At 34.0% G+C, this 28000-nt stretch overlaps 4 protein-coding genes across 7 annotated transcripts; 3 read left to right on the top strand and 1 right to left on the bottom strand.

Annotated features, from left to right (window-relative positions):
• Positions 1 to 175: 175 nt before the first annotated feature.
• LOC105225103 (probable phosphorylase b kinase regulatory subunit beta) lies at positions 176 to 19420 on the bottom strand. Of its 4 annotated transcripts, XM_029549723.2 has the most exons (17): positions 19261 to 19420; positions 19031 to 19191; positions 17996 to 18414; positions 17799 to 17928; positions 17566 to 17717; positions 17336 to 17508; positions 16894 to 17269; positions 16522 to 16548; positions 14360 to 14395; positions 12654 to 12758; positions 11476 to 11905; positions 11159 to 11301; positions 10619 to 11086; positions 10389 to 10537; positions 9822 to 10091; positions 9685 to 9760; positions 176 to 9615 (listed from the first exon to the last, which is right to left on the bottom strand). In XM_029549723.2, the coding sequence occupies exons 1-17, from the start codon at positions 19278 to 19280 to the stop codon at positions 9427 to 9429; spliced, it is 3324 nt and encodes a 1107-aa protein (XP_029405583.1). In that variant the 5' UTR covers positions 19281 to 19420; the 3' UTR covers positions 176 to 9426. The 4 variants fall into 4 exon arrangements, with proteins under 4 accessions (XP_029405583.1, XP_019845390.1, XP_011201742.1 ...); XM_019989831.3 differs by lacking the exon at positions 14360 to 14395; XM_011203440.4 differs by lacking the exons at positions 14360 to 14395; positions 16522 to 16548 and adding an exon at positions 14897 to 14911.
• Positions 19421 to 19870: 450 nt separating this feature from the next.
• Positions 19871 to 22403, top strand: LOC105225105 (uncharacterized). The gene is made up of 2 exons (XM_011203442.3): positions 19871 to 21068; positions 21534 to 22403. The coding sequence occupies exons 1-2, from the start codon at positions 20303 to 20305 to the stop codon at positions 22163 to 22165; spliced, it is 1398 nt and encodes a 465-aa protein (XP_011201744.2). The 5' UTR covers positions 19871 to 20302; the 3' UTR covers positions 22166 to 22403.
• A 299-nt stretch (positions 22404 to 22702) lies between these two features.
• LOC105225106 (EGF domain-specific O-linked N-acetylglucosamine transferase) lies at positions 22703 to 25278 on the top strand. Its single transcript, XM_011203443.4, has 3 exons — positions 22703 to 24328; positions 24396 to 24613; positions 24671 to 25278. Exons 1-3 carry the CDS (start codon positions 23285 to 23287, stop codon positions 25095 to 25097), a joined length of 1689 nt encoding a protein of 562 aa, XP_011201745.3. The 5' UTR covers positions 22703 to 23284; the 3' UTR covers positions 25098 to 25278.
• A 36-nt stretch (positions 25279 to 25314) lies between these two features.
• On the top strand, positions 25315 to 27489 carry LOC125776238 (uncharacterized). The gene is made up of 2 exons (XM_049447473.1): positions 25315 to 26260; positions 26361 to 27489. Exons 1-2 carry the CDS (start codon positions 25450 to 25452, stop codon positions 27035 to 27037), a joined length of 1488 nt encoding a protein of 495 aa, XP_049303430.1. The 5' UTR covers positions 25315 to 25449; the 3' UTR covers positions 27038 to 27489.
• The last annotated feature ends 511 nt before the right edge of the window (positions 27490 to 28000 follow it).

Below are 28000 nucleotides of genomic sequence, written 5' to 3'. Positions count from 1 at the left end.
TTGAGTGCGATAAGCCCGTATGCGATCAGCTTTCAGTGAACATTTCTAATTTTTCTTAATTTTTTAATTAATTCTTAAAATTTAGTTATTCAAATTTCCTTGTTTAAATTATTACTTATATTTCACTGTGCAGAAAGCAAAAAATTCATTCATTTTTTTGTCGCAAAATAAAATTATTATTATTATTATCATATACAGCATATTTTATCAATAAATAATTAAAAATGAACATAATTTATTGTAGTTATTTTATAGATACTTATGTACTCCTTTTAGATATAAAATAAAATTTTAATCATAATGTATTATACGAATTGCGCCGAACTTCTGTCGGGGTACCCGGGTGGCTGAGACGTGTTTTTATTTTCAAAAGTAACATTTCTGAAGTTAGAAAAATATTTAAACTATGTATAATGCACAATTCGCTAGATGATCGGTTAAACCATGGGGATCCAAGACGATTTTAGCCTATCTTTTTTAGAAAAAATATTATTCAACAAAATACACTCCGTTGGGTACCCGCGTGGCAACACAAGGGTTAAATTTTTCAAAACAAAAAAATTCTTTTTACCTACATTTATTTATGCTCTCAGTTAATTACATGAGAAAATGTGGGTTTATCTGTGGCAAGCAGCGGCAAACAAGTGCTAAATTTCATTTTTGTTGGGAAAAATATGAAAGCGGTATAAAGGAACTTACAGAAAACCCAGTAGAAAAAAAGTGTGGTAAATTTTTTTGAATTACCGAAAATATCGAATTATATTGGCCAAATGTGAACTAAAGGCACAACAACGTGAAAAAAAATCAACCAAAAAAAGCTCTATAGTAAAATCAAAAATATAGAAAATTTTAGTGTAATCGGTGGAAATCACCAAGTGAATATTGAACAGAATATTATGCTGTATAAAAAACGAATAATGACTCCATTCAACTCGGCTATAATCGCGTAAGCGTTGTCTACGCCAATAAAAAAGTAGAAGAAGGAATGATCACGGAAAAGGCACAACTCATATAGACACTAAAAAGTTGTTCTCAAAGCCAAATTTACGCTAGTGAACAGTGATAGTGAATAGACGTGTACGCAAGAGCTACCAGCAAAAAAAGCAAAAAATAAAAGTGAATAAAAAATAAAAATATATCAACAAACATAAATATTAAAAAAAACACATTCCATAAAATATACAGACACAAAATAAAGTCAAGAACAAACAAAATGCACCTCGAAGGCGAGGAGCCAGGCAGCTCCTCAGCCATAAGGAGCCGAAGCAATAGCCGCACAAAAGCAACAACAAGACAATGCGCAGGCAATATACCAAACGCGCAGGCACAAAAGACGCGAACGACCCACGATAATTACAAGTACAACGAGACCCAGAAAGGACCCTACATTGTTTACCTAGACAAGAAAAACAAAAATGACAATGAAAGAACACCAATTAACGCGATCTCAGTTAACAAATGGTTACAGGGTAACAATACGGAGGACATTCTCGAAATTACAAAAATAGGATTCGGTAGATGCAAAATTACATTCAAAAACGGATACGCAGCAAACAAATTCTGCGAAAAAACAAACGAACAATAAGAAGCATAATATTCGACATTCCAGCGGACATTACGGAAGAGGAGCTAAAAGAAAATATTATTTCACCAATAAACATCTTAAAAACAATGAGAGTGAACAAGACACGAAGAGTCAAAATAGTGTTTGACGGTATGGAAGTACCGAAGGAAGTAAAAATAGGATTCGGTAGATGCAAAATTACATTCAAAAACGGATACGCAGCAAACAAGTTCTGCGAAAAAACAAACGAACAATATGAAGCAAAAAATTTGGATACAAAATGGGCATAATATTCGACATTCCAGCGGACATTACGAAAGAGGAGCTAAAAGCAAATATTATTTCACCAATAAAAATCTTAAAAACAATGAGAGTGAACAGGACACAGGAGGGGATTAAGTTTCACACACGAAGAGTCAAAATAGTGTTTGACGGTCTGGAAGTACCGAAGGAAGTAACGTTCGGTTACACCAAAATAAAAGTGAAACCATTTGTGGCATTCGCGCAATGCTACCGTTGCTTCAGATACAACCATTTCGCACAGCATTGCAAGCAACTAAGCTCAATCTGCGCAAAATGTGGAATTACCCACGACAACAATATAAAATGCAGCAAGGAACAATGCGTAAATTGCAAAGGGAACCATGAAGCTACCAACAAAGACTACCCAGCAAGAATCAAGGCCTACACAATTAAAAGGATAAGCACCCTAGAAAACCTCACTATGAAAGAGGCCCAAACCAAATATAAAAATATATTAGGAAACCGCTTCGAACTACTGAATAACAACGCTGTCCTTGACACGGAATTTCCCCAACTGCAAAAAAGGAGAAAGATACAAACATACAACAATACAGCAGAAGCTATGAAACATATGCACCAACAATTCTCGTATGCCAAAGTCGCGAGAACGAACAACAACAAGAAGAGAAAACAAGAGAAGAAAACAACGCACAAAAAACCATGGAAGAATGGAAACATGCAACACTAGAAAACACAACAACAACCAATAATAAAATGCTAGCATTCCCCACCAACTTAGATAAATACATACAAAAACAGGACGATTTCACGACAAAAATCAACCTAATGCAAAACGCAACACAAGCAAATAACAAGGCCCTATACTAAGCCTTAATGTACATACATATATCCTAAGCACTTTAAAGCAAATGACAGTCAGTTCAGATCTTTGGAAAATTAACAAAAAATAACCCATGACATGACGGCAAAGATACAAATCCTACAATATAACATACAAAGTCTAAAAAAACAGGGAAACAAACAACTAATAGAAATGTTCCGGCATAATAACGAAATTGACATAGCAATCCTCTCAGAAACTTGGTATAAATAACAACACAGAAACAAGCCTTAGAGACTACAACTATGCCTTCGCAAATAGACAAGATGGATATGGCGGAGTAGGAATTTACAAGTTAAGGTATCAAAAGTGCAACTGTTGGTCAACAGAGGGTTAACAAAATATAACACCAATCATTGTCCTATAATTTGAGTTGATCCAATTCTTGCACTCAAGTTTTGCCAAAGTACCCGATATGTGCAGTATGTGCGTGGCGTTCGCTCATTGGCCAGCACTGCAACCAACAACGACACCCACGCAGCTCGGTTTTCCCGCCAAAACTCACGACTTGCGATGATCCAGCATTACAGCAACAAACAACAACTCAAACTCAACTATAAGCATATGGAGCAGGTCACTTTAATTAAAGTCTAATTTTAGTAGAGCACTAAGAAAACTGTAACCAAGCGAGCAACATCGCAGTAGATTAAAAAGTAATGAAATAAAAGGTGCAGTGAACAAAAAACTAACTTACATAAGGAAAACCATAAGATTTTCGATATTCAAAATACCCTCAAAAATTGAAAATATAGGTAGCACCACACTCAAACTGAAAAACAACTTAAATGTTATCAGCGTTTACTGTCCACCCAATGCAACAGCAACAAATTTTAAAAACGACATCGATATACTGTTCACCTATACCAGACATTTACATGGCACAACAGTCATAGGCGGAGACCTAAACGCAAAAGCAACATCCTGGGATCACCAAACAACAAACAACAAAGGCACGATTCTAGAAAATATAGCAACAGACAACGGATACCACTGTCTAAACGATGGCACACCAACATTCACACATAATAATATATCATCAGCCATAGATGCAACATTCGTGAACAACTACCTACAACACGCTTGGAAAACTTACAACAAAATAACCAACAGCAACCACAGTCCCATCATTAGAACACTTACTGATCAATTCACAATCCGGAACAAGGCCAAAAAAGTTTTAACCACTAAAATACTTAAGGACATGCCTAACCTCAAAGTAGGAGCCAACCTAGAAGAGTTTAACAAAAACATCCAACGATTAACACAAAAACATACCATAAACCACGAAAAGAACAAATACACTCCCAAAAATTGGTGGACGAACGAGGCGCAAAAACTATTTCGATTGAGAAACGCAGCAAGGAAAAAATACAACCAATATAAGACAATAGAAAATAACAACCTACTCATCACCGCGGAAGCAAACCTAAAACAACACATCAAAGACCAAAAGAAAAACAACTTTAACAAGGCAATAAATGAAATATCAGAAACCAAAAACATAAAAGAAATGTGGAGCAAAATAAACAATTTAAAAAAATACCAATGGGAAAAGGACATTAGGAACTCCTGGAACACAGCCGAGCAAAGAAAATACCTAGAATACATTGCAAGAGCACCACAAGCAATTAACAACAACCAGGAGCGCAACATGCCAGAATCACCTCTTGAAGAAATGACAATAGAAAACCTGAAGGAATTCCTCCAATCCAGAAACCCAAAATCATCAAAGGGTGCGGACCAAATATCCTATAAAATGTTAACACTTCTCCAACCCAAGGAACAAGAAAAACTATTTAAAACAATTATAAATGTATGGCAAAATGAGCACATACCAAATGGAGAGAAGTCAAAATAATCCCAATACATAAAAAAGGCAAGACCCAACAAATATATTCAACTACAGACCAATATATTTGATCTCAGTCTTAGCTAAATCAATAGTAGGAATCCTTAAATTGCACATAGATAACAAAATCCAACTACTCAATAGCATACCGGCAAGATCATACGGCTTCAGAAAACATTACTCGACAGCACAATGTATTAACGACTTAATCAACACAATCACATACCACAAAGACAGAAAACTACAGGTGATGGCTGCATGCGTAGATGTGGAAAAAGCATTCTACTCAGTCAATATTAACACTCTTCAGCAGACTCTATCAGAAGCACAAATAAACAGAAAAGCAGTTAATTGAATTTCTTACTTCCTGAAAGGAACACTAATCCTCGAACAACAAAAAATCACGACAGAAAACGGACTAGCGCAAGGCAGTGGTCTCAGTCCAACGCTATTTAACCTCTACACAGCGAAACTTCACCAAATAAATGACGAAAACTGTCTCCTCTTCCTGTTTGCAGACGACTTCTTTATAATCTGCTATCACAAAAAACAGGAAAACGCCAAAAAAAAAAATAGAAGAAAAACTACAGGAATTTACAAACGAATGCAATAGAATCAACCTAAAAATAAACTTCAACAAAACGAAAACAATTTTTTTCAAACAAAGAAACACTCAAATTAACATCCGAATCAACAATACATACCTAGAGCAAGTTAAACACATCAAATACTTGGGAAGATACCTATGTAAGCATAAACAACTCATGCACCATTCACGTGAACCAAATTGTTAACAAAACCAACAACACTTGTCGGTGGTTAAATATCATCAACGGATGCACCTTCGGCATATCACCAAGCAGAGCACTACAATTATATAAGGCTTTTGCTAGAGCAAAATTAGAATACGCCGCATCCACCTTTACAAACATATCAAAAACGGCCCTACAAAAACTAAACTAACCACCTGCTGTAATGCAAATATAAGACGATGCCTAGGACTAATAAGAACCTCTCCAACCCACGTCATATACCATATGGCGGCAGAACTACCACCTAAATACAGATTTGAGCTAGCCACGGCGAAAGAGATGGCTAAATGTATAGCATATAATCTCCGAGCCAAAAGATTGATACTGGCAAACCAGCTCAACAATAAAACGAATTACTTTCAAATAAGCCAGAAGTACAAAATAATACTTTATAACATAGCACCAGTAAAGAACACGATCACACATACCACAAAAATTACAACAGATACAAAATTCTTCAAAGCTAAATACAAATCGAAAAGGGAAGCTAACCAAACAATAATTAACGCAACGTGCAAGGAAAAAATTTATCAACCAGAAACAAAGCAATTCGAAATTATATACACCGATGGATCAGTAAAAGATAACTTATTAGGAGCGGCATTTATACACGAAAAATCACACACAACCAAATCCTTTTATTGTAACAAAAATCTCTCCTCAATGACATCGGAATTAATAGCTATAGACAAAGCCGTAGAATTCGTCATACAACAAGGTTTCCTCAAAGTTGCTATACTATACGGACAGCTTGAGCGGAATATCAACAATAAAAGACAACGACAGTGACAACTACATAAGAAACAACATTATTCAAACAATAAACACCTCAAATATAGAATCAGCAGAAATCCACCACGTACCAGCACATTCAAATATAATAATGAACGAAGCGGCGAAAGCAGCAACACAAATAGGAGAACGAATACGTATACCATACCAACTTATCAGAATAAACATGAAAATAATCAATTAAGTAATGGCAAAATGAATGAAATTTAGGAAAAAAGGACATAATAATTATTACGACAGTAAAAATAATATAAATATAAAACATAAGTAGAGAAAAGCGAGTCGCGTTTTAGACGTCACCCTTAACAGTTGTTTACAGCTACAATCGAAATCCGCTAAAGATCAGTAATTAATTACAGTTTATATTTATAATTAAAAAAAAATAAAATAAAATACATTTCAAACCTGAAATTTAAAAAAAAAGAAAAAAATAATCAAACCAAAACACAAAATGGACGTAGAGGCTGAGGAGCGCGAGGGCTCCTGGGCTTATAAGGTGAAAGAAACTTCCAAAAAAGTAAAATATGTTGATGACAAAATTAATATTGAAAGAAACATAATAATAAAACCACTATCAATAACAAACACACCAAACTTATACAACCTAGAAAAACTCACATACGATGAAGACCACCAAGGTCCATTCGTTGTATATATAGATACCAAAGACAGAGGAAATGAACGAAGCCCGATAAACGCGGTCGCGATCACGGGCTTGATTAAGAAACTAAATTATGAATACGACGATATCAAAGAAGTGAATAAAGTTGGATACGGAAGAATCAAGGTTCTATGCAAGACGGCAAGAGTTGCAAACGATGTATGCAACAGCCAACTTTTGAGAGATAAAGGATATGAGCCAAAAATCCTGCAACACTGCATAGCCAAAGTGGGCATCATTTTCGATATCCCCACAGAAATCACAATGGAGGAGCACATGAAAGACGTACACTCTAGTGTGCCAATACTAAAGTTGATAAGAGTGGAAAACAGGTCCAAAAACGAAAACGATGTCAAAATTCCAACAAAGAGAGTAAAAGTTTTTTTCAAAGGCCAAAACATCCCGGAATATATAAGCTACGCCTACACTAAGATTAAAGTAAGCCCTTTCATAGCGTTAACACAATGCTACAAGTGCTACCGGTTTAACCACTTTGCACAGCACTGTAAAGAAACTAAATCGAGATGTAAAAAATGTTTCCAAATACACGCAGTTGAAGAAGCATGCAAGAAGTTATTATGTGTAAACTGTAACTTCGAACATGCACCAACCGCAAAAGAATGTCCAGCAAGGGTAAAGGCATACATAATTAAAAGAACGATGACCTTAGAAGGAAGCTCCTACAGAGAAGCCCACAGGAAAGTTGCAGGCATTTTAGGAAACCGCTTCGAACTTTTGGACAACTATGACAACAATTTCCCTGCATTACAGAGTAAAGACACCAATAATACACATCAAAACAATGATTCGACAGCATACATCCATAAAATCTTACCTTTCAGTAAAGTAATCAAAAGTAACACTAACAATACAAACAACAATAGACACAGAGAACAGGCAAAGGCAAGAAATACGATGCAAGAATGGAGAGAAGCAATTAAACCAGTCAAAAGTAACGAAGTCATTATAGAAACAAGAAAACTATTATATAAATCAATACTAAAACCTATATGGACATATGGTATGCAACTTTGGGGTACTGCTTGTAAATCAAATATTGAAATTCTACAAAGATACCAATCGAAAACTCTAAGATTAATTACAAATGCGCCTTGGTTCATAACAAATAAAGCCATTCATTCAGACCTGAATATACCTTTTGTTAAAGATGAAATTAAAAGATTTAGTTCAGCATATTTGCACAGGATAAGTTATCATGACAATCCTTTGGCAGTCATGTTATTAGATGATAGTAATGAAACTATTAGACTTAAAAGACATCATGTTCTAGATCTCCCATTTAGAAATTAAGTTAATGTTTAATTATATATGTTACTATGATTTTAAATGTATAATTAAAATTTTTGTACTTAGAACATATTGTTATATTGTATATTATTTTTGATCTCATGGGAGATCAAAAATATAAGTCAAATTATGGTTTTGTTATCAAATTTGCTTATTATTTACTAAAATAGATTGCAAATAAAATGTATTTAAAAAAAAAAAAAAAAAAAAAGTAGAGAAAAGGGTACAAAAAATTTAAATTTATAATTTTGAAAAAATCGTAAAAAAAAGTGGTTTTAAAATGGTAAGGGGAGAAATAATGTAAAAATATGGTATAAAATAAGGAATAAAAACTATAGTAAAAAAATTAAATAAACTAATTAAAAAATGATAATAAATTAACTTAAAGAAAATAAATAATAAATTAATTAAAAAGTAATAATAATTTAATAAAAATAAATGAATTAATATGACAAAAAAATAAACTAATTCATAAAAATAATCACATTACTAAAAGTAATACAAGAAATAAATAATTTAATAAACAAAATTTTAATTTAACAAATCAGGTTACAAATTTTTAAAACCCTTAAAACACAATGTCATTAATGACAATGTCTTAGGACAACTATCTATAAGACATGCGACTGCAGTTTATTGTTCTTTTTACTTAACTACCAATAATGGCAATTCGTTGCAAATAATTCAATTAAAATATTACATTTTATTTCGTAAACACACTTGGAAGATATTGTTAATTAATATGGTGCAATATGCGTAAGTAACAAGTATATTTGAACTGGGTGCTTTCGAAAAAAGGCACGTTTTAAATAAAGTAAAAAAACATTTGCATTTAGAACGACTTTTTGAATGACATTCGAGCCTTAAGAAACTGGGCCGAAATACTAAACAACTGAAGTCAATTACACATAATCTCAAAAGGCTTGGCTTTTCCATATTTTTCCATATAAATAATTATTTCTGGAGGGAAAAACCATTATTCTTAATAAATTCAAATATGGAGAGAGCAGAATTAGAGAGACAACTGCTAACAAGTTGAAAAATTCAATGGAGTTATACGCAATAATTGTTGAGGGTGCCGAAATTGTCGCGCAAGGTGGGTAAATTTACGATTTGAAAACTACTATGGGCACAAGGTGCTAATTAGGCCTACATACACTTATGTATGTATATATGTGTATATAAATAATTGTAAATATGCAGATTAATGTATACTTATTGCGATTAAAGACTGTTCAAAACTTTGGCAAGCGTGGGAAAATCCAACGACGATACTGCTTTGTTGTTGTTGTTGGTTTAAGAAACATGACACGTCTCGTAACGCAATTGGTCCGTGCCATTCGAGAACTCATCTAGTGTGGATAAAGCGCCGCCTTGCAGAACTTTGTTGACAGCGGCGCGCGCTAAATAGCCGGTGGTTTCGGTATAAATGAGTGCATAGAAGGGCCGCATGTTGTTGTCATTCTGACGTTCGATATTGTTGTCCTGCAAAAGTCAAAGCAAAATTATTATAAGTAATGAAGCAAAATTGCATAGAGTTGAGAGCAAAAATACCTTGCAATACATGCCGAAAGCCTCGCTGATGATGTCATCGATATCAAGCGCTTGCTTGAAATGCAACTCCGGATTGCTGCGGTGTAATGAGAGTAATGGTAAATATATGTAGGTGAAAATATTTTATAATCACATACCGATTCAATATTGTGGCTATGATGCATAGGAGTTCTACAGTGATTTGACGCCTCTCTGGGCAGTCTATGCACATTAAAGTCTCTTCCACCAACAATGAGAATGTGATCTCACCACGACTCATATTCACCAGTGTTGGTGCAGAGGGCAAGAGATGTCCTTGTGTGGTAATACCTTGTGTGCGTTGCAAAATTTCCCAGATTTTGTTGTAGAAATGTTTTGGTACGCGGCAGAGGCAGCCCTCCAATTGGCGGCGTTGTAAGGTGGTGAGTCTGTAAATGGTATTTAAGGGGATATTAATGATTAAAATGTGTGACTAAGTATTTTTGAAAACATAATTATACACACACTCAAGATCAAATTTGAACCGGACTGGTTCACAACTGCAAGCACAAGATCAAATTTGAACCGGACTGGTTCATAACTGCAAGCTCTAACTTCAAGCAAACATAAAACAGCACCACACTGATAAAAAAAAAAATATTTTATCGTTTCAACTTGTCCGGGTCAAATTTGATCTTGATGTTTATATGGATACTAGAACTCTTAGGGATCCTCAACACACTTACTTTTCCTCCGCAGCCCATTCGGAAACAGTCAGCACCTTTTGCAAGAGTATACGCACTTGGAAGGGAGAAAGGTTTTCCAAATCAATCGATTCCTGCCCGGACATCTGCAAGTAGAGACGCATAGCTTCCAAAACCCAGCCGACGCGGATCTAAAAGTTTGAAAAAAAATTAAACAAATAAAATAAATATATACGATTCCACAACAACAACTAACGTGCAGCAAAACTCACCTTCAATATACCCCTAAACATGGAAGGGTTTGTGGCGATCAAACGTCCACAATACAGTACCACCTCTTGCTGCAACACCGCCTGTATCACATTGTAGGGTTGTACGGTCGTGTACATGACATTCTGTATCTCCGCCGGTGTCATCGGCTTATCGAAATTCGTCTCCTTTTGTCCAATGACGCCTACAGTCAACTCCTTGCCATTGACCAGCACCGTGGTGATGAACGGACTGATCGAATCGACTATGTGGTGGAGTAGAGAGGAACAATAACGCACCGCCCGCCAGTAACGCAATGAACCGGAACGATGATAGAGTTGTGTTAGCGCTTGATTGACGCTCAGGCCATTCACTTCGAAATTGGGGCCCTCACGTTCCAATAAAATGCCCCACAGCTGACAGAGGCAATAAACGGACTCGGTGTTGCGCATGGTCTCGATGATTTCGGGTGTGGGTCTGTTCTTAAAGTGCTGAGGTGATAAAAAAATTAAATTAATTTTCGAAAATAAAAAATTTATAAGGAAACACTGAAAAGAACTCACATCTAGTGAAATTTTCTGTTCGACATAGGATTGCGCCTTCGGCACGTCGGTCAACGACTGATAGCCGATGTACTCATGATTGATCTGCACAAAGGCGTTCTCATTGTCCGGCAAATTGGTTTGGTTCATAAAATCAAGATGTTCTACAACAAGAAATAATAGTAGTTTAATAATATTAAAAAAAAAAATTTAATAATATTAAAAAAAAATTTAAAAATATTAAAAAGAAAAATTAATAATACATTAAAAAATTTAATAATAATAGAAAAAAAAAAATTGTTTAATATTGTTAAAAAATGTATATTATAACCACTCACCAATACATGAGCTGCTTATTAAATTCTGCAGACGCCCAATGCGCACCTTCATGCCATCACAGTAGCCCTTCTTCAACATAGCCAGCAAGTTGAGCATTTCTTTGAATTGCGGATCGCGCATATGCTCCTCGCGTATCAGCAGACATACTGTCGGACGTCCAGAGAGACGCCAGTATTTGCCCACGAACTGTAACTCGGTTTTGATATCGTCAATCAGCAGCGCCATGTCACGATACAAATAGAAATCGGACACCTCAAAAATGAGTGGATAACAAAGTACAGTCATGCCGCAGATACGATATACTTTACTCGTGCCCAATGAACCGACTGGTCGACCCGGGCGACCGGTTAGGCCAACTTTATTATTTACGCCTAAATGTTGATAGACTTTGATCAGTTCGGTGGAAGACCAAATTTGCACGGGTTCAACCTAAAGGCAGAGAAAATGATTGAAATAGATAATGCAACAGATAAAATCCATAGAGTTCAATAAAAAATTTGAGGTTAGGATTATTAAAAGACACGAAAAACGTTAACGAGATTGCAGCATTGTTTTGAATACTAATCATAGTCAAATTTCGTGCAAACAATTTGGAAAATAAGAGTTTTTCATAAACGAAATTGATTTGTATCGCTCAATTTGTATGACAGCTATATGATAAAGTGGACCGATCTGAACCATTTGTTGGCAGATTGTATTGACTTGGACAATAATCTGTGCCAAATTTAGTGAAGATATCTCGTCAAATAAAAAAGTTTTCCATACAAAGACTTTATTTTGATAGGTCAGTTTGTATGACAGCTATATGCTATAGTGGACCGATATCGGTAATTTCCACAAATGAGCAGCTTCATGAAGAGAAAAAAGCGTATGCAAAATTTCAGATCAATATCTCAAAAACTAAGGCACTAGTTCGCATATATACAGACGGGCTTGGCTAAAACGCCTCAATTCGTCACTATAGCACCATATACATATATAGTTCGAAGGGTCTCCAACGTTTCCTTCTGGGTGTTACAAACTTCGTGGAAAACTTAATAAACCTTCTTCCGAGTATAAATACTTGTTAGGTAAAAGAGCAAACCTCAGTCATAGTAACGACTCAAAGAGAAGCATAGACGAATTCTAACCTAAATAAACTTCGAACATTAACTTCGATATAATTTCGATAACTTACCTCGTGCGGTGTTTGCGTTTGTATGCCATATGTGGCCATCATTGCCTGCAAGCGTTGCGATTCCGCAATCAAGACAATCTGCACGACCAAATCCGTGGCGGTGCCCTGGCGATTGGCGTTGGTGGGAGAGAAAATTATAATTTATTAATAAAAAAATCTAATTTCTACGAAATTGTGCGCAAATTATAAATTCGAATCAAATTGAAAAGAAAAACGTATGCAAAATTTACTGTTAAATGCAATTACAGTTATAATTGTTGTAAGTTCAGTAGTAATGACACAGCTACGGAGCAACGAAGCTCGACATAAAAAATGTTTAGTTAAGGAAAAAATTATTTAACGGTACTATTGAACAGTTGAGTCAGAATATAAATTAAATTATTAACCATATGTGCATTAACGGCATGCGAGTAGAAAAAACACACAAACAAAATAATTGATTATTTAATATCGAAAATTATTGAATGATGTTCATTTTAATATAAAAAATACTTCGAATTTCAAATATTATGCAAAACATGCAAATTTCGTTTCACAACCAATTCGATGGGGAACTAAAATAAATACGAGTATTTTGAAAAACAACAACAGTTAAGTATGTATAAAGTAGGATACGCGGTAAGAGCGTAGATTAACGTTTTGGGGCACCAGAAAAATAAAATTGAAAATGGTGCTGCCTTAAGCCAGATGATATAGCTAGAATTTTTTGTTTCAAATCTGCAATCTAAAACCAAATAAGTGAAGTTAACTCAGTGCATTTCGCATCGAGTCGAAAAAATTACCTAAAATTTGGAAAATTTTTGAGTTTTTTGATGCGCTCATTTAATATTGCTTAGAAAACTAATAACTACATTTTATATAAATATAGATTAATATTTGAAAATTAAAAAAAAAAAAATGTTGAGGTTTACGCTTGTGCCAATTTCCATTTTTAAATGATTGTACTTAGAGTTTTTGCAATTTTTGCAACTCCAATTTATTTTTATTTTTTTTTTTGAAAACGCAATCTATTGTATATTTATTTTCTTTATAAATGATAACCTCAACAGTTGCTCAACAATTGTTTTTTGTCTTTATAAATCGTATCCTGAATTTATATTTTATATTTTTTGTAAATTAATTAAAAAAAAAAAAAATTGATAACCCGAATTTATAATCTCAAAATTTTTGAATTTGTTTGCGAAATTTACCTATTTTACATTTTCGTTTTTAATATTATGATTTTTTGTTTGAAAAACTGACCTATTTTATATGTTCAAATGCTCAAAATTTTCAATTTTTTTAACCGATCTAATTTATATATTTTTTTATAAATCAATAATTTTTTAATTTTTCTCAGTTTTTTTTTTTTAACCCGATATTTATAACCTCAAAATTTTTAAATTTGTTTCCGATTTTTTTTTTTTTCTTGATAACTCAAACCCTGAATTTATAACCTCAAAATGAATCAATTATTTAACCGATTTCGATAAGTCCCTCTAATGTTAAAAATATATACAAAATCATTAAAATTTGTCAGTTTTTTGATCTCAAATAGGGAAGCAAGAAATTGCCAATTCTTAAAGCAAAATACGTTTTTGAATATTACAGCGCAGTTTTAGAACGATTGCATAGAAAAAATAAAAAAAATATACTAAAGTGAGTTAAGTTGTATGAAGTTAAGTGAGTAAAGGCAAGAAACTTATATAACTGTTTAGCAACATTACCTCTTTGATATCCAGTATTAATGGTACACGCGGTGTCTAGTTACATACGAATTATTTTTATAGGTTAGTAAGTTATTGAATTGTGGTTTTTCAACACTAAAGTTAGTTACAAATGGCAACGCTGGTGTTAATACTAAAGTGCTAGTATGTAAATTTATAGGAAAGTTAGTTTATATATCGCAGCTAAGACGCTAAGCTAAGTGTCGGCCAATTGGTATTTCGAAAATATAGAAATTTCAAAAATTTTCGATTTTTTTTTGCTACAATGTAGGTATATGTGTGTGTGTATGTACAGGTAAGTGATGTTCGCTGTCAGTACATGTTTGTATGTATTGCATTTCTAAAGAAAAGAAACGCAATTAAAAATGATTTATTAAAAGGAAGTATAATTAATATTGCAACTTTGTTAACTAAAAATCAAACCACAAAACTTTTTGAACAAAACATGTACAAACAAAAGTAAGCCACGCAAAGGACCCAAGAAAAACCTTTTGGAATATATTTTTGTTTCTTTTTTTCTCGGTTTTTGTTACTTACAGTGCCCGGTTTGGCCTAAGTGGGGATGAGAAAGTAAAAAAAAACAAAGTTTTGTAGATAGAAAATTATATGTAAGTAGATTTAAACTAAAATGCGCTAGGGAGAGGTAGTATAGTATTAAAAATTTTGTTGTCTGTTTATAAAGGTATGTTCAGTTGTTTTTTTTTGTTGTAATAAATTTTGTTTGCTGTCGCCAAGTGTGTGAAATTAGTAGAAAGGGCATAAAAGCTGTACAATTTAGTTGTGTTTTGTTTGTTTTTGTTTTTGCTTTTGTTAATTTACACAATTTCGGCAGAGACGTGTCACAATAGCACCAAGAATAAAAATATTTGTACAAAGAGGAGACAAACATACTTTTTTATGCAACATTTTTTATTAAAAAAGCCCCAAAATCGGAATAAGAAATTGAAAATTTAATTCTTTAATCTGAAAATCGGAATTAAAATTTAATTATTTAGTCAGAAAATCGGAATATAAAGTAGAAATTTTAATTATTAAATCTGTAAATTGGAATTAGGAATTAAAAATTAAATTCTTTATTTCGAAAATCGGAATTAAAATTGAAAATTTAATTCTTTAATCCGAAAATTGGAATTAGGAATTGTAAATTTAATTATTTAATCCGAGAATCGGGATTAAAAGTTAAAAATTTAGTTATTTATTTCGAAAGTTGGAATTAAAAATTGAAAATTGTAATTATTTATTCTGAAAATTAGAATTAAGAATTTAAATTTTAAATATTTCCCCTAAAAATTGGAATTAAAAATTTTAAATTCAATTCTTTATTTCGAAAATCGGAATTAAAGGTTAAAAACTTAATTATTTAATCCGAAAACTAAAATTAGGAATTGAAAATTTATTTATTTAATCCGAAAATTAAAATTAAGAATTGAAAATTGAATTCTTTAATCCGAAAATCTTGAAATTTAATTTAAATCTTTGAAATTTAATTTAAATTTGAAAACTTAATTATTTATTCCGAAAATCGAACTTAAAAGCATTTAATTTTGCAACAACAATAGGGTTGCAAATTTCTTAACTAAAAATGATTCAAAAATCGGAATCAAAAATTTAAATTTTAGTTATTCACTCCGAAAATCGGAATTAAACTTTTTTAATTTAATTCTTTAATCCGAAAATCGGAATAAGAAATTGAAAAATCAAATTTTAAATTCAAAATCAAAATTAAATGAGTTTTTTAATTCAAAAATAAAACGAATCCTTAACTCAAGTACGCCCCTTACAGATATGACTGAGTAAACAAAAGCTAGGCACAAATTTCAAGCGTGTTGCAACAGAATATAACGGTAATGTGTGCATAAAAATTAATTCTATAAAAAATATGTAAATTTTGTGATACTATTTGTAGCAGAAGACGTAAAATAAGTGGTAATGCAACAAAAACTATTATATAACAGTGCATTGTCGTAGAGTAAGCAGGAGGGAAATCTGTGATTTTTCATTCGTACATTATTATAGGTATAAATATGTATGTAAATCAATACGAGCACAATGTGGTTGATTCAAAATAGTACAGTGTACAGTGTGTTGCTACTACTTTTTACAAAAGTAAAAAAAAATGTAAGAAAACTAGACTTTTTTCCATGTACAGGATTTCGACTTACGGCATGTTTGTCATCGGTGGCTTTTCCCTGCCATTATGTACGTGTATTATGTAACCAATTTACATGTTATTTAGGATATTGTAAAGGATTTGTAAGGATAATCACAAAAACATATAAAAAATATATAGAACAGCCAATTGTATTATTAAAAAAATATACGTATTAAATAGTTTCAAATTGTTTTGTTTGAATGTTTGTTAAATTCAATCAATCATGGGTCAGTAAAATTTCTGGCTTTAAACGAATTATTTTCATTAATAAAATTGTTTATCAACTTTGTATGTATATCTAGAAAAAGCGTATCCTAGCAATTGTAATTTATACGGGTAAGTATTCATGAAGCCTATGTGAAGTTAGAATTAAAAAACATACCTGAAATGCTGAGTAACGGCCGCCGCGACGTGGGCGATTGTAGCTCGGCAGATAACGGCGTATCGGATCCAATTCATTGATGTGTAGTAGACCAGCGGTTAGAAGCTGCGCAATGATAAACATGGATTGTCCCCAAAGGAAGAGTGATTGCGAGGGTGAACGTACATAGGAACCGTCACCATCTGGCGCATAATACATAGTGACCACGGGATCACCATTGACATCGGTGTGCAAGCAATTACGCAATTCATTTTGGTATTCTTCAATTTGTTCGGAGTTGCTCTTGAAGACGCCATCAATGATCATTTCAATATAGAACAGCGGCCATTCACATTCGTGACCTTCGAAGTCTTTAAGTTCGCCGTTGTGATAGTAGCTGAAAAAAAAACATTTTTAAATAAATAATTTAAATTTTTTAAATGGCAACAAAGTTTTTTCGAACCGTCTATTCTTTTCTTCGAGTTTGCTTAGAAAACCATCACGACTAAAGCGCTTAAAGCCACGCTTGCCACGCAAACGTGTGATGACATTATGCTTTGTTTGCTCCACTAAGCGTTCCTCGTGCGAAGCAAAGGCGGGAAATGATAATGTCAACAACAATGAGGCGTCAACACCCTGTAAAGTAAAAAAAATATTTTAGTGTTTGAAAATTTATATATTATATATAGATACCTTAGAGCTGGATTCTCGCGGCAGCATTGTCTCAAAAATACTGCGATTGCGATTGTGCGCATCAATGTCTACATAAACGACGCTCCACGAAGCGCCCTTCTCACCAAACAGATTGCAACCGTTAATTGCTTCCAAAGCTGATTTAGCCATGCCTGCAAAATTCCAATAATAAAAAAATTTACAAAATTTTTATTATTTATTTTTGTTTTTGCTAATAGCAGCCTATTAATTACCAATAGATGAAGCATGTATTTCAGGCGTGCCATTATTGTACTTGGAACCACGCTCCCACATGCCGAAATCGGGTGTGCGATAGGCACGCTCAACATAATAAACCAAGTTCTGCACAAAAGCAACTTCATCCTGAAGATTAAAGATTAAAACATGTTTACTTTTGCTAATTTCTACTAATAATTGCTTCTTCACTCACCTGTGTGTAAATGATTTGCAAACCGGAAGTGATCATTTGCACTAAAAATATTAAATAAAGCGACACCAGATCGATTTGCAAATGATTGTAGGCATCATCGGCGTAAATTTCTTCACCAGTATGCAAATGAAATTTACTATGCAAAGCATGTTGATTGGATTGACGCGTTTTGAAAACTTCCACGCGACCTGCCTGTTTCACCCAACATTCTAGAATACCGCGCATGCACTTTACGGTTGATTGACCCAATTCGTACGATTTGCCGCGGTCATCATCAATACGACGATAAGCTTGATATAAACTCCATACAGCTGCTGCACAGTAAACACTATCACGTACGGAGCCCACTTCATGATCCGTACTCATAACCGGAAATAGACCAGTTATGGGGCTTTGGTAGCGCAGCAATTGTCGTTTGACTGTGGAGAGTAAATAAAAAGTTTAATTATTGCAATATTGTATCAATTATCAATCAATTGTAAAATTATTATTATGTATCAATTTTTGCAAAACAATTATCTTATAATCTTTGCATATGAACAAATACTCCAGTAAACATTAGCATCTCTCGTTATCAAACACCCGCCTACGAAAGTTCGTTGACTTACTATGAATAACGTGCTGCACTATAAATTTAAAGCCGGCGTTGTCAACAAACATTAGTGTAAACAATAAAATACTATACTAATACGCTGCAAGACTAAGCAGCTATAATAAATAAACAAGCACCGGCCTATCAACTGCACATACATACGTACATATGCGCACATTTGTTTGCATGAATATATATAGTACATATATTTGTGTTCAAGCTGCTACATGTAAACAAATCAACAAGTCAAAAGAGGTAGGCGGGAGAGCGGGGCAAATTGCATCCAACAATTGTATAAAAATAACTAATTGACAATCAGCGCCGCACGCTAGTGTGAACTTATAGACAGCGACAAATTGTCAAAAAATTATATAACTTAAGTAATTAACAATCAAAAGCACATTCAATTGATTTGTTTGTACAAATTGAAATCAATTACTTACCGATGCCATAGTATATGTCTAATTGTTTCACTGTATCTTCATAGTTAGATGTTTTGAGGAACTGATCCAAATGTATATCTTCAAGGCTAGCTTGCCTACCAGCGGAGGATGGCGCTCCTGATGGCACTGTACTACCAGGTGTGGTCACCGTAATGCTGAGTCTGCAAGAAGTAATATATAATACTGCAATTTAATATTTTTCTCTATCAAAAAATTTTTGCTAAACATACGTTTTTGGTAGTTCACGCATTTTATTTGCGTGTTTTTATATTTTAATACACTTTATTTTACTATTAATGCACTTAAATAGTAAGGAAAACAATCGCGGAAAATTTGCTTGTAAATTGCAAAAAATACCCTTGCTTTTAATAATAAAAGTCAAACTTGACATATCAGTGACAGCCAGCTGGTGTGCGGAATGTCGCGTGTTGCCGTATTGCATTTAATATTTATCTATTTTAATTTTATTATGTTGGATATGGTGAAAAATGTTGGCCGAGGTGAAAAATGTCTGTGTGGCAAAGCTAACTTCTAACGGTAAAGAGGAAATAAAAATGGAATAATTAAATCGAATGGAAGTGTTGTTTAATTACATGTTAGTTTTATAACAAAAGCACCTCTGTTATTGTGCTGCTGAATATTGGCATAAATCAAAAAAATCGTTTTTCCAGAAAACGAAAAGCACCTCTGTTATTGTGCTGCTGAATATGGAAATCAATATATTTACATGTTAGCAATTTTTTTTTAATATGGAACGGAAATCGTTACCCTCTAACCACCAAAAATTAGTTTTGAATAATAATTTAGTGGAAGAACAATTAACTTCTGAAACCCTCTCATAATTTTTGCTACAAAGGCTCATAGGCCACTATGTACGAAAAAAGCACTCAAATACAAAAACAAAATGCATTAAAAACATTAGAAATTCTTCAGGAAGTAACTGTTATGTACGGTCGTTTATACTTGACATGTTCGTTATGTGCATGACTACAATTCCATAAGTTCGAGCATCACTACAAACACTCAAAGTCCCAACTCGATTGCAGACAACAAATATCTTCTCATCAAATACTCCTAGCGCTTCTTTCGCAGCTCATACTATCCACGCAGAAATTATAAGAGCTTATACCAACAAATAGTCGAAGAAACTCGGCCAAACGCATAAATCTTAACTGTTAAGTATGCTAACCGTACCACTTGATGGAAGCAATGAGTTCTATGTACATGTACTAAGCCAGTAACGAACTATCATTGAGCGAAGCAGCAGCAACAATGAATATCACAAGTATTTTTGAGCAGTGGTTTGGAGCAGATTACTTTGATTCAAAAATTAAACACGGCACGGACTTATTATACAATGTATTTCGTGTGTTCTACGTAATTATACCAATGATATGTCTCACGGCAGTGGCACAAATTATTGGCCAACTGCTTACTGATCGTGCCGGTGCCTCAAGATTTGTGCGATATGTCATTGAGTTTGTGGTGATCGTAATACCAACTTTGTTGATTTCGTTGAAGTTTCACGAACAATCCGGACTTGTGGCGATAATTTGTAGTGTCGTTTTGTTGATATTACTACTGATCACTTACATAACGAAATCGCCAAGACGCCAGTATGTGACGGGTAGTTGTCGACCATTTGCCTATGCACTGAATCGCTCCATAGTTTATGTTATTGCCATATTGGGTATGGGGGCACCGCGTTTCTTAGAAATACCAGAATATTTCAGAGAAACCTATAGGTATGGCGTAGGATTTTTGGATATAGACGTTGGATTGTATCTATTTGCTTTGGCAACCGTTAAGCGTACTAGCGTTGGACGGTCTCCAATGACCGCTGCTCCAAGTTTCTTTTTGCCGATGCTCTTTCTCTCTTTTGTGCGTATGCTAGTCATACTGTTAAATGCAGAAAATGATAAGAATCCAATAAGATTGCATGCAAATTACTATTTTCTATTTGCGATTGTGGTAATAATTGGCTCGATTATTTGTGAATATGTGACGTCACAAAGGCGGCGCATACAGTTGGGTTTAGGTAAGTTACAGATCATTGATCCAGTGCTGAAAGAACAAATATAAATCGCTTCTAACTTGCTGATAAGAAATGTATATCTCTGAGGTAGTTAGTAGAGTTTAAACAGCGAAAAACTGGCGCCCGGATAGGATGTAGGATCAGCCAACAATTGTTGAAGAAAAAATTTGAAAAGAATTGTTGCAGATCACCGGGCCGCTATGAGTACTTCTGACCAGAGAAGAAGAGTCCTCGTTCTCCGATTCCCTCCACTGTCTCGATCACTGATCGTATCCCGGCAAATACGGTGCTAAACATTAGAGAACTTTTGATTATTTGAACTGCACTAGAGCTGACTTTTTTTGTTTTAGTGATTTTGAGATAACTCCATACTATATTATTATATGTTATATTATAAAAAATTGGTATTTAATTACATTATATTCCAAAAAATTGATACTAAACATTAATTTGTCATGTCTTTTACAGCTATCTTGTTCGTTCACGAAGTCATTCTACAAATATTCACCGCTGAATACATACTGGATCCAGAAATTAAACGGTTCTATTTTATTGGCGCACTAAAGGAGGTGTATCTGGCAGTTCCTGGATTTCTGGCACTTTATTTGATATCGGTTGGCATTGGTGACAAAATGCGTACGCGAGTTAAACGTTTACCCGCCGAGATGTTTCGGAACAAACTTTTAACAATACTTGAGGCATGCCTATCCTTCTGGCTCTTGACACTGCTTTGCATATTTACCACCTCCATATCACGCGTTACCTGCAATACCGGCTATGTGGCCTGGATATTAGCCGTCGGCTGCACTATGACCTTAATACATATGCTGGTTTTCAGTTTTATTTTCAAGGCACTCGAGTACAACGACGCAAATAATAGTGTTAGAGAGTTACATGTAATGCCTGAGTTTGTGACGATTATAAATAAGAACGGTGTACTTTGTTATATAGCGGGTTATTTGGTAGCGTGTAGTATAAAGAACTTTTTGGAGCCGCTAAATCGTAATGAAAACGAAGCTTTTTGTATGTTAACGGTGTTTATGTTTATTATGGCACTATTTTCTTATCTGATAAATAATGTGACCATTATCGATTTGTAAATGTTTTCGAATTTAATTTAGACGTTAAGTATTTATGTATTAAGTGAATGATAGTAAAATTTTAAGTTTTTGTCAAATTGTGTCAAAATGTATCCTTTCATTGTCTGGCGAAAAGATAGTTTTTTTGACGTGTTTTACGTATACATCCAAGACTGCAAAATCCAAGAATTTAAAAACAAAATAAAAGCGTTTTCAATACACTTCAAATAAATATTAAATTTTTTACCAGCTGAAGAGACTAATAAAGATTTCAGCTCAATGATACTCTATTTTTTATTCCAAAAAGAACTTTGTTGCACGGGTTAGCAAAAATGTTGCAACGTAACATTTTAAATTTATTTTCTTTGCGCGAAAATTTTCGATTGCAACACTATTTCAAATTGGTGGTGAAGTTAGATTTTCCAATTTTCGACAAATGCCGTTTTTACGCAATGGATGGCAACGCCAATTTTATCTGCATATTTTCGATTTCGAAGTTTTTCATCTTTTTCGATGTAAACAAACGATACAATAACAAATTGTACGCATTTGTGCTTCATGCATGTTTGCTACAGAAACAAAAACAAACACGATTCAGCAACTAGACGAATTTAACTAATAAAGCGACGCAAAATTCACAGACAGCAAAAAAAAAAAAAACATAAAAACAATTGTATAAGAAACCTGTTTTCACGTTAAAGGTGATGTTGTTCGTCAGCTCCACTAAATCGGATATGCTCTATGCACTCAGTAGTTTAGTTTGATTGACAGTAACACCAAGAAGATCTAAGCTGAAAGATGGTGAGAGCCTAGTGGCAAATTGCTTACTTGCATTTTAAAGTGAAAAATTCAACTATACACAGTGCAATTCTTTTGAGAAAGCATAAAGAACAGCTGGCGGTGAAGTCAGCAGCAGGGAATTTGTTATATGCAACAGCTGGTCAAGGAAACCGGCTTTTTATGCACAGTAACCTTGGCGAATTGACATTCACCTGTATGGATCATGTACCGTCTTAAATAAACAATGCTTTGCTGCAACTACAATTTAAAGCAATAGTAAAAGTTGGCGTGGCAAACAAGTCGCTGCAATTTCTACGAATGTACTTAAATAGGAAAGTTATATAAAAAAAGCTGTGAAAAATGTATCTCAATTATCTTATAATACTCAAGCTTCTAAGTCAACTCACGTATTCGTGTGTAAATGCCGATTTTACACCCGGATCTATGCAGCATACACCAATACCTCTGCCAAATTTACCAGCAGAGCATTTAATACGCTACCTTAATACCTTCCCGCAAGTACGTGAACATTGTGTCAAAAATGAAGATTGTCTACGCATAATTCGTAGTAACGCCTCCACGAATAGCTTAAATGACGAATTTATATCCACATTGGACACCCTAACCGCATGTTGGGGTCATGAACTTGACTGTGATGCGAATAAACGTTTTCAGACGCCCACTTGTCCGGGCGAACACCACGGTTGGGTGCAAAGCAAAACTGCACAAGTGAATACATTCTACAATCAAGCCGATTTTGGTTATATACAAAATCAAATCAACGAATTGTCACTTATATGTGAGCCACATTACATCACCGATTCCTCGCTAGAATGTAGCAAATATCTGCGCTTTTGTCGCGGACGCAATTTGCTCTTTGACTTTCGCGACTTAGCGCAACGAAAGGAATTAATACGATATCATATGGATGTGCTGAAACCACACCAGTTGTTAGGACATTGCCAGTTCAATCGTACACGTTTAGAGGCCGAATTGGACCATATGGGGGCACTGCAGTCTTGGGCGCCGGAATTGCGAAATTTCGGGGAACTACCCACGTCACTAATGACAAGTGGTGCGTGTGATTTAGTCATTGATACGCCCACATTTATTCTGAAAATCGATGCTACATATAATATGTATCATCATTTCTGCGATTTTTTCAATTTGTACGCATCGCTTTTCGTAAATCAATCACACCCGCTAGCGTTTCATACAGACTCTCGCATTTTGATTTGGGAAACATACCCCTACGATTCGCCATTTGCTGAGACATTTAAGGCATTTTCCGACAATCCAATATGGACATTAAATGATTTTAAAGGAAAACGTGTATGTTTTCGGAATGTGGTGTTGCCTCTTTTACCACGTATGATATTTGGCTTGTTTTATAATACGCCGCTGGTAAGTTGATACTGTTTGTTATAATTTACTCTTTTTTTTGTACTACAACTGGCAAAAATTCTTTCAGATTCATGGCTGTCAAGGTAGTGGTTTATTTCGTGCCTTTTCCGAATTCATTTTACATCGCTTACAAATACCTTTCCGTCCACCTAGACCACAAACTAAATTACGTATTACATTCTTATCACGTCGCACAAAGTATAGGCAAGTTTTAAATGAGGATCAGTTGCTCGAAGAAATCGGTGCGAACAGCAGCTATCACGTGCAACGTATTTCGTTTGAAAGGTTTTTTATAAACATTATTAATTAAGGCATTATCTAATTATGCATTTATATTTTCAGGGGTCTCTCCTTCAGTCAGCAATTGGCTATAACGCGGAACACAGATATACTTATAGGCATGCATGGTGCTGGATTAACCCACCTGCTTTTCTTGCCGAATTGGGCTACAATTTTCGAGCTTTATAATTGTGAAGACCCTAATTGTTATAAAGATTTGGCGCGCCTGCGTGGCGTTAATTACATTACATGGGAACGTGAAGAACTACTCTATCCGCAAGATGAAGGTCATCATCCGCAGGGTGGAGCCCATGCAAAATTTACAAATTATCGTTTTGATATAAAAGAATTCACACGACTTGTGGCAAAAGCCGCCGATCTAGTATATACACATAATGAGTACCAGAAATTTCAGACGCAGCAAAATAACAAGCATCCAAACACTCATAGTGCGGGCGAACAGATTTTGCAGCCGAAAGAAGAGCTGTAGAGGTCTATTTATGCAGTATTTTCAAAGTTAAGTAATTGTGATCTTGAATAAAATTTAAGTGGTAAAGTAATATAATTCTTTTTATATTCTTTTGTAATTTAATTTTTTTAAGCTGAAAATTTTATCCGACTCATTATCATTATAATAAAATTATTTTTTTAATTTATTATAGTTAAGGTAACACTATTTTTGTTTTTACAAATCGGTAGTTGCTTTTTTTACACATTATGTTTTCATATTTAAATTCTGTAAGCAGTGCGAAAAGCAAGACATAAATATGTGATAGAAATGTGATGGAACAGTTAGATATCACCGTATAATAGGAAGCGGATTGAAAAAATAAGCAGAAATCATGGACTATGGGGATGATGATGAAATTATAGTTCCAGTATGGAGTGAGGAAGCCGAAATTCTTCCGTTTGAGGACTACTATTCACCCGCGCCAAATATAACTGCATTACATGCTGAATCTTGGGAAATACTATACCACGTGGGGTTTATATTAGAGTCCCTGCTGGCCGTTATATTTTTCTTTGCGATTACGCGAGTCTTTAATCAGAAAATGTCGCATATATTTCACCCCGATTCCTTTAAGCGATACTTCTACGAGCTCCTATTCATTATTGCGCCTACAGTGTTATTTGTAATTGTGCTACATCGTTATATTTATGCTGTGATTATCGTGTTCGCTATTTCTGTAATATACGCATTGTTTAGGATTTATAAAACCAAGGCACAACAACGCTGGTACATTACGGGTGGTCGCCGACCCTTCATTTTGACATTAAATCGTGCTACAATCTACTTGATAACAGCGCTTTGTATATTAGCCGAGGATTTTCAATGTTTTCCAAAATATTTTCAAATGTCGCATGGCCAAGGTGTTGGCTTAAAAGATGCGCTAGCGGGATTTTATGTTTTTACAATGGCGACCGTTGAGCGAAATAAGAATAAAATATATGGAATCAGACGCACTTTAACGGCGCTACTGCTTTTGTGGTTAGGCGAGTATGTCGGTTCGAAATATGTTATATATAGCCATGATGAAAATGTATATGGCAAGCATTGGAATGTATTCGTTACGTTGGCACTGACAAAATGTATTGGCGCTTTTTACTGTACTGTGTTTAAGTCACGCACTAAACAGCTCTATGTCGGAGGGGGTAAGTTTAGAAAGTTATGTGATTTAATATACATACATACATACATATGTATTTAAAATAATCTAACAAAATATGTACTATTAAAATATTTACTTTGCAGTGCTTTTGATTCTACATCAGTGTGCTCTACGAGTTTTCTTCAATAATGTTGTTTTGGATGAAGATTATATACGTGACAATCTGTACAGTCAGAACCGTGAAGGCTTGCTATCACTTCCCGGTTTTGTAGCACTTTACTTTATATCCGTTTACATTGGTCGTTGTCTTCGTGTGCAAGATATCATTTTATCCTACTATGACCTTATATACAAAGTAAAAGTAATTGGCATAACTTGTGTGACACTTTGGATATTGGTGTTTAGCTGCGCCTTCACAATATCCATTTCACATATAACCTGTAATGCTGGATATGTCTTATGGATTTTAGCAATGACACTAACTATGACCTTTGTATCCATAGTTGTTTTTCATTTAGTTATAAATACATTGTGGTTTTTAGATAAAAACGACACTTATTATGAGATATATTATGGAACAGTATTGAAAACTTCGGATATACCACGTTATAGAGACCTTTTGCCTATGATTGTAGAGGCAATAAATAAGAATGGATTTTTATTTTTCGTATTAACTATTTTATGTGCACGCCTCAATGTTATTACAAATCCCATGGTACTGGATAGTAGATTTGCTTTCTTTATGTTATTTAATTCTTTACTTTTTGCAACTGGTATAGTTTCCCTATTACATCATTTCAAAATACGTATATATATATAATTGTTAATTTTTGTATAAATTGGAAGTATGTAAAATGTTAGCACTATATCGGATATTAAATCAAAATATTTCATTTCCTCGTACGAAAAGATAAATATTTTGATGTTAGTATACTAAGTAATTGTAAAAATTTTGCATATTTTATTAATTTGGTTTATCATAAAGTTAAACTGAATAAGCTAAAATATTTGATATAAAGACAAAATTGTTAAAATTATATTAGTCTTAGGATTAATTATTATTTTTAACATAATTTTGTTAGTAACTTACATTTTTTGCATAGTTGAGTGGTTTTCTAGCATTTTGCATACTTTTAGGAAGACATATTTGCACTATTTTATACACAATAACTGGAACATTTCCAAAATGCTTAACTTTGTTCAAAATTTTAATAAAACTAAATGACACTTTTAAATGGATGTATGAGTTCTCACAAGTACATATGTATGTACATACAAATGTATGGTTTGACTTTGCAATGTGCTTTTCAGATAGACTTAAACAAGAAAAAACGTTAACTTCGGTTGCACCAAACCTATAATACCCTTCACAAATACAAAATAATCAATTTCAAACTTGATTTTGAAGGTATGTATGTACTTATATCGTTTAACAAAAAAGTTGCATAAAGGACGCGATTTCTAGAGGTTAGTTTGTATAGCAACTGTATGCTGTAGTGGTTCCGATCGGCATAATTTCTTCGGAGATTGTATTGTAAATAAAGATCAAGACAAAATAAACAAGTGATTTAAAAGTAAAAAATAAAAATTGACATAAATTCATAAATTTGACTGAAAACGAAATTCTGTTAATTTAAAATTTTGGTATTACCGAGCATATAATCCTAGGTCACAGTAGAGTCCTACGTGTCTGGCAATACCTGACCAGTGTTGTTAAACGATGCTCCCTCTGTGCCTAATTATTTATACACAAGTGAGGTGTGCGAACTGGTATATGTATGTG

Source organism: Bactrocera dorsalis, chromosome 1 (assembly GCF_023373825.1).
Source record: "Bactrocera dorsalis isolate Fly_Bdor chromosome 1, ASM2337382v1, whole genome shotgun sequence".
NCBI classification, from domain to species: Eukaryota; Metazoa; Arthropoda; class Insecta; order Diptera; family Tephritidae; genus Bactrocera; species Bactrocera dorsalis.
This window is presented reverse-complemented; position numbering and strand designations above follow the sequence as displayed.

Bases quoted from the DNA above. Each gene is read 5' to 3' on its own strand.
- LOC105225103 (XM_029549723.2), bottom strand. From the start codon at position 19,280: ATGCGTGAACTACCAAAAAC. The intron at 14,396-16,521 runs GTAAGTCGAAAT...GTATGTAACTAG, and splicing joins CCACCGATGACAAACATGCC to ACACCGCGTGTACCATTAAT. The intron at 9,761-9,821 runs GTATGTGATTAT...ATTACACCGCAG, and splicing joins ATAGCCACAATATTGAATCG to CAATCCGGAGTTGCATTTCA.
- LOC105225106 (XM_011203443.4), top strand. From the start codon at position 23,285: ATGTATCTCAATTATCTTATAATACTCAAGCTTCTAAGTCAACTCACG. The intron at 24,329-24,395 runs GTAAGTTGATAC...AAATTCTTTCAG, and splicing joins TGTTTTATAATACGCCGCTG to ATTCATGGCTGTCAAGGTAG. The intron at 24,614-24,670 runs GTTTTTTATAAA...TTATATTTTCAG, and splicing joins CAACGTATTTCGTTTGAAAG to GGGTCTCTCCTTCAGTCAGC.
- LOC125776238 (XM_049447473.1), top strand. From the start codon at position 25,450: ATGGACTATGGGGATGATGATGAAATTATAGTTCCAGTATGGAGTGAG. The intron at 26,261-26,360 runs GTAAGTTTAGAA...TTTACTTTGCAG, and splicing joins ACAGCTCTATGTCGGAGGGG to TGCTTTTGATTCTACATCAG.
- LOC105225105 (XM_011203442.3), top strand. From the start codon at position 20,303: ATGAATATCACAAGTATTTTTGAGCAGTGGTTTGGAGCAGATTACTTT. The intron at 21,069-21,533 runs GTAAGTTACAGA...TGTCTTTTACAG, and splicing joins GCGCATACAGTTGGGTTTAG to CTATCTTGTTCGTTCACGAA.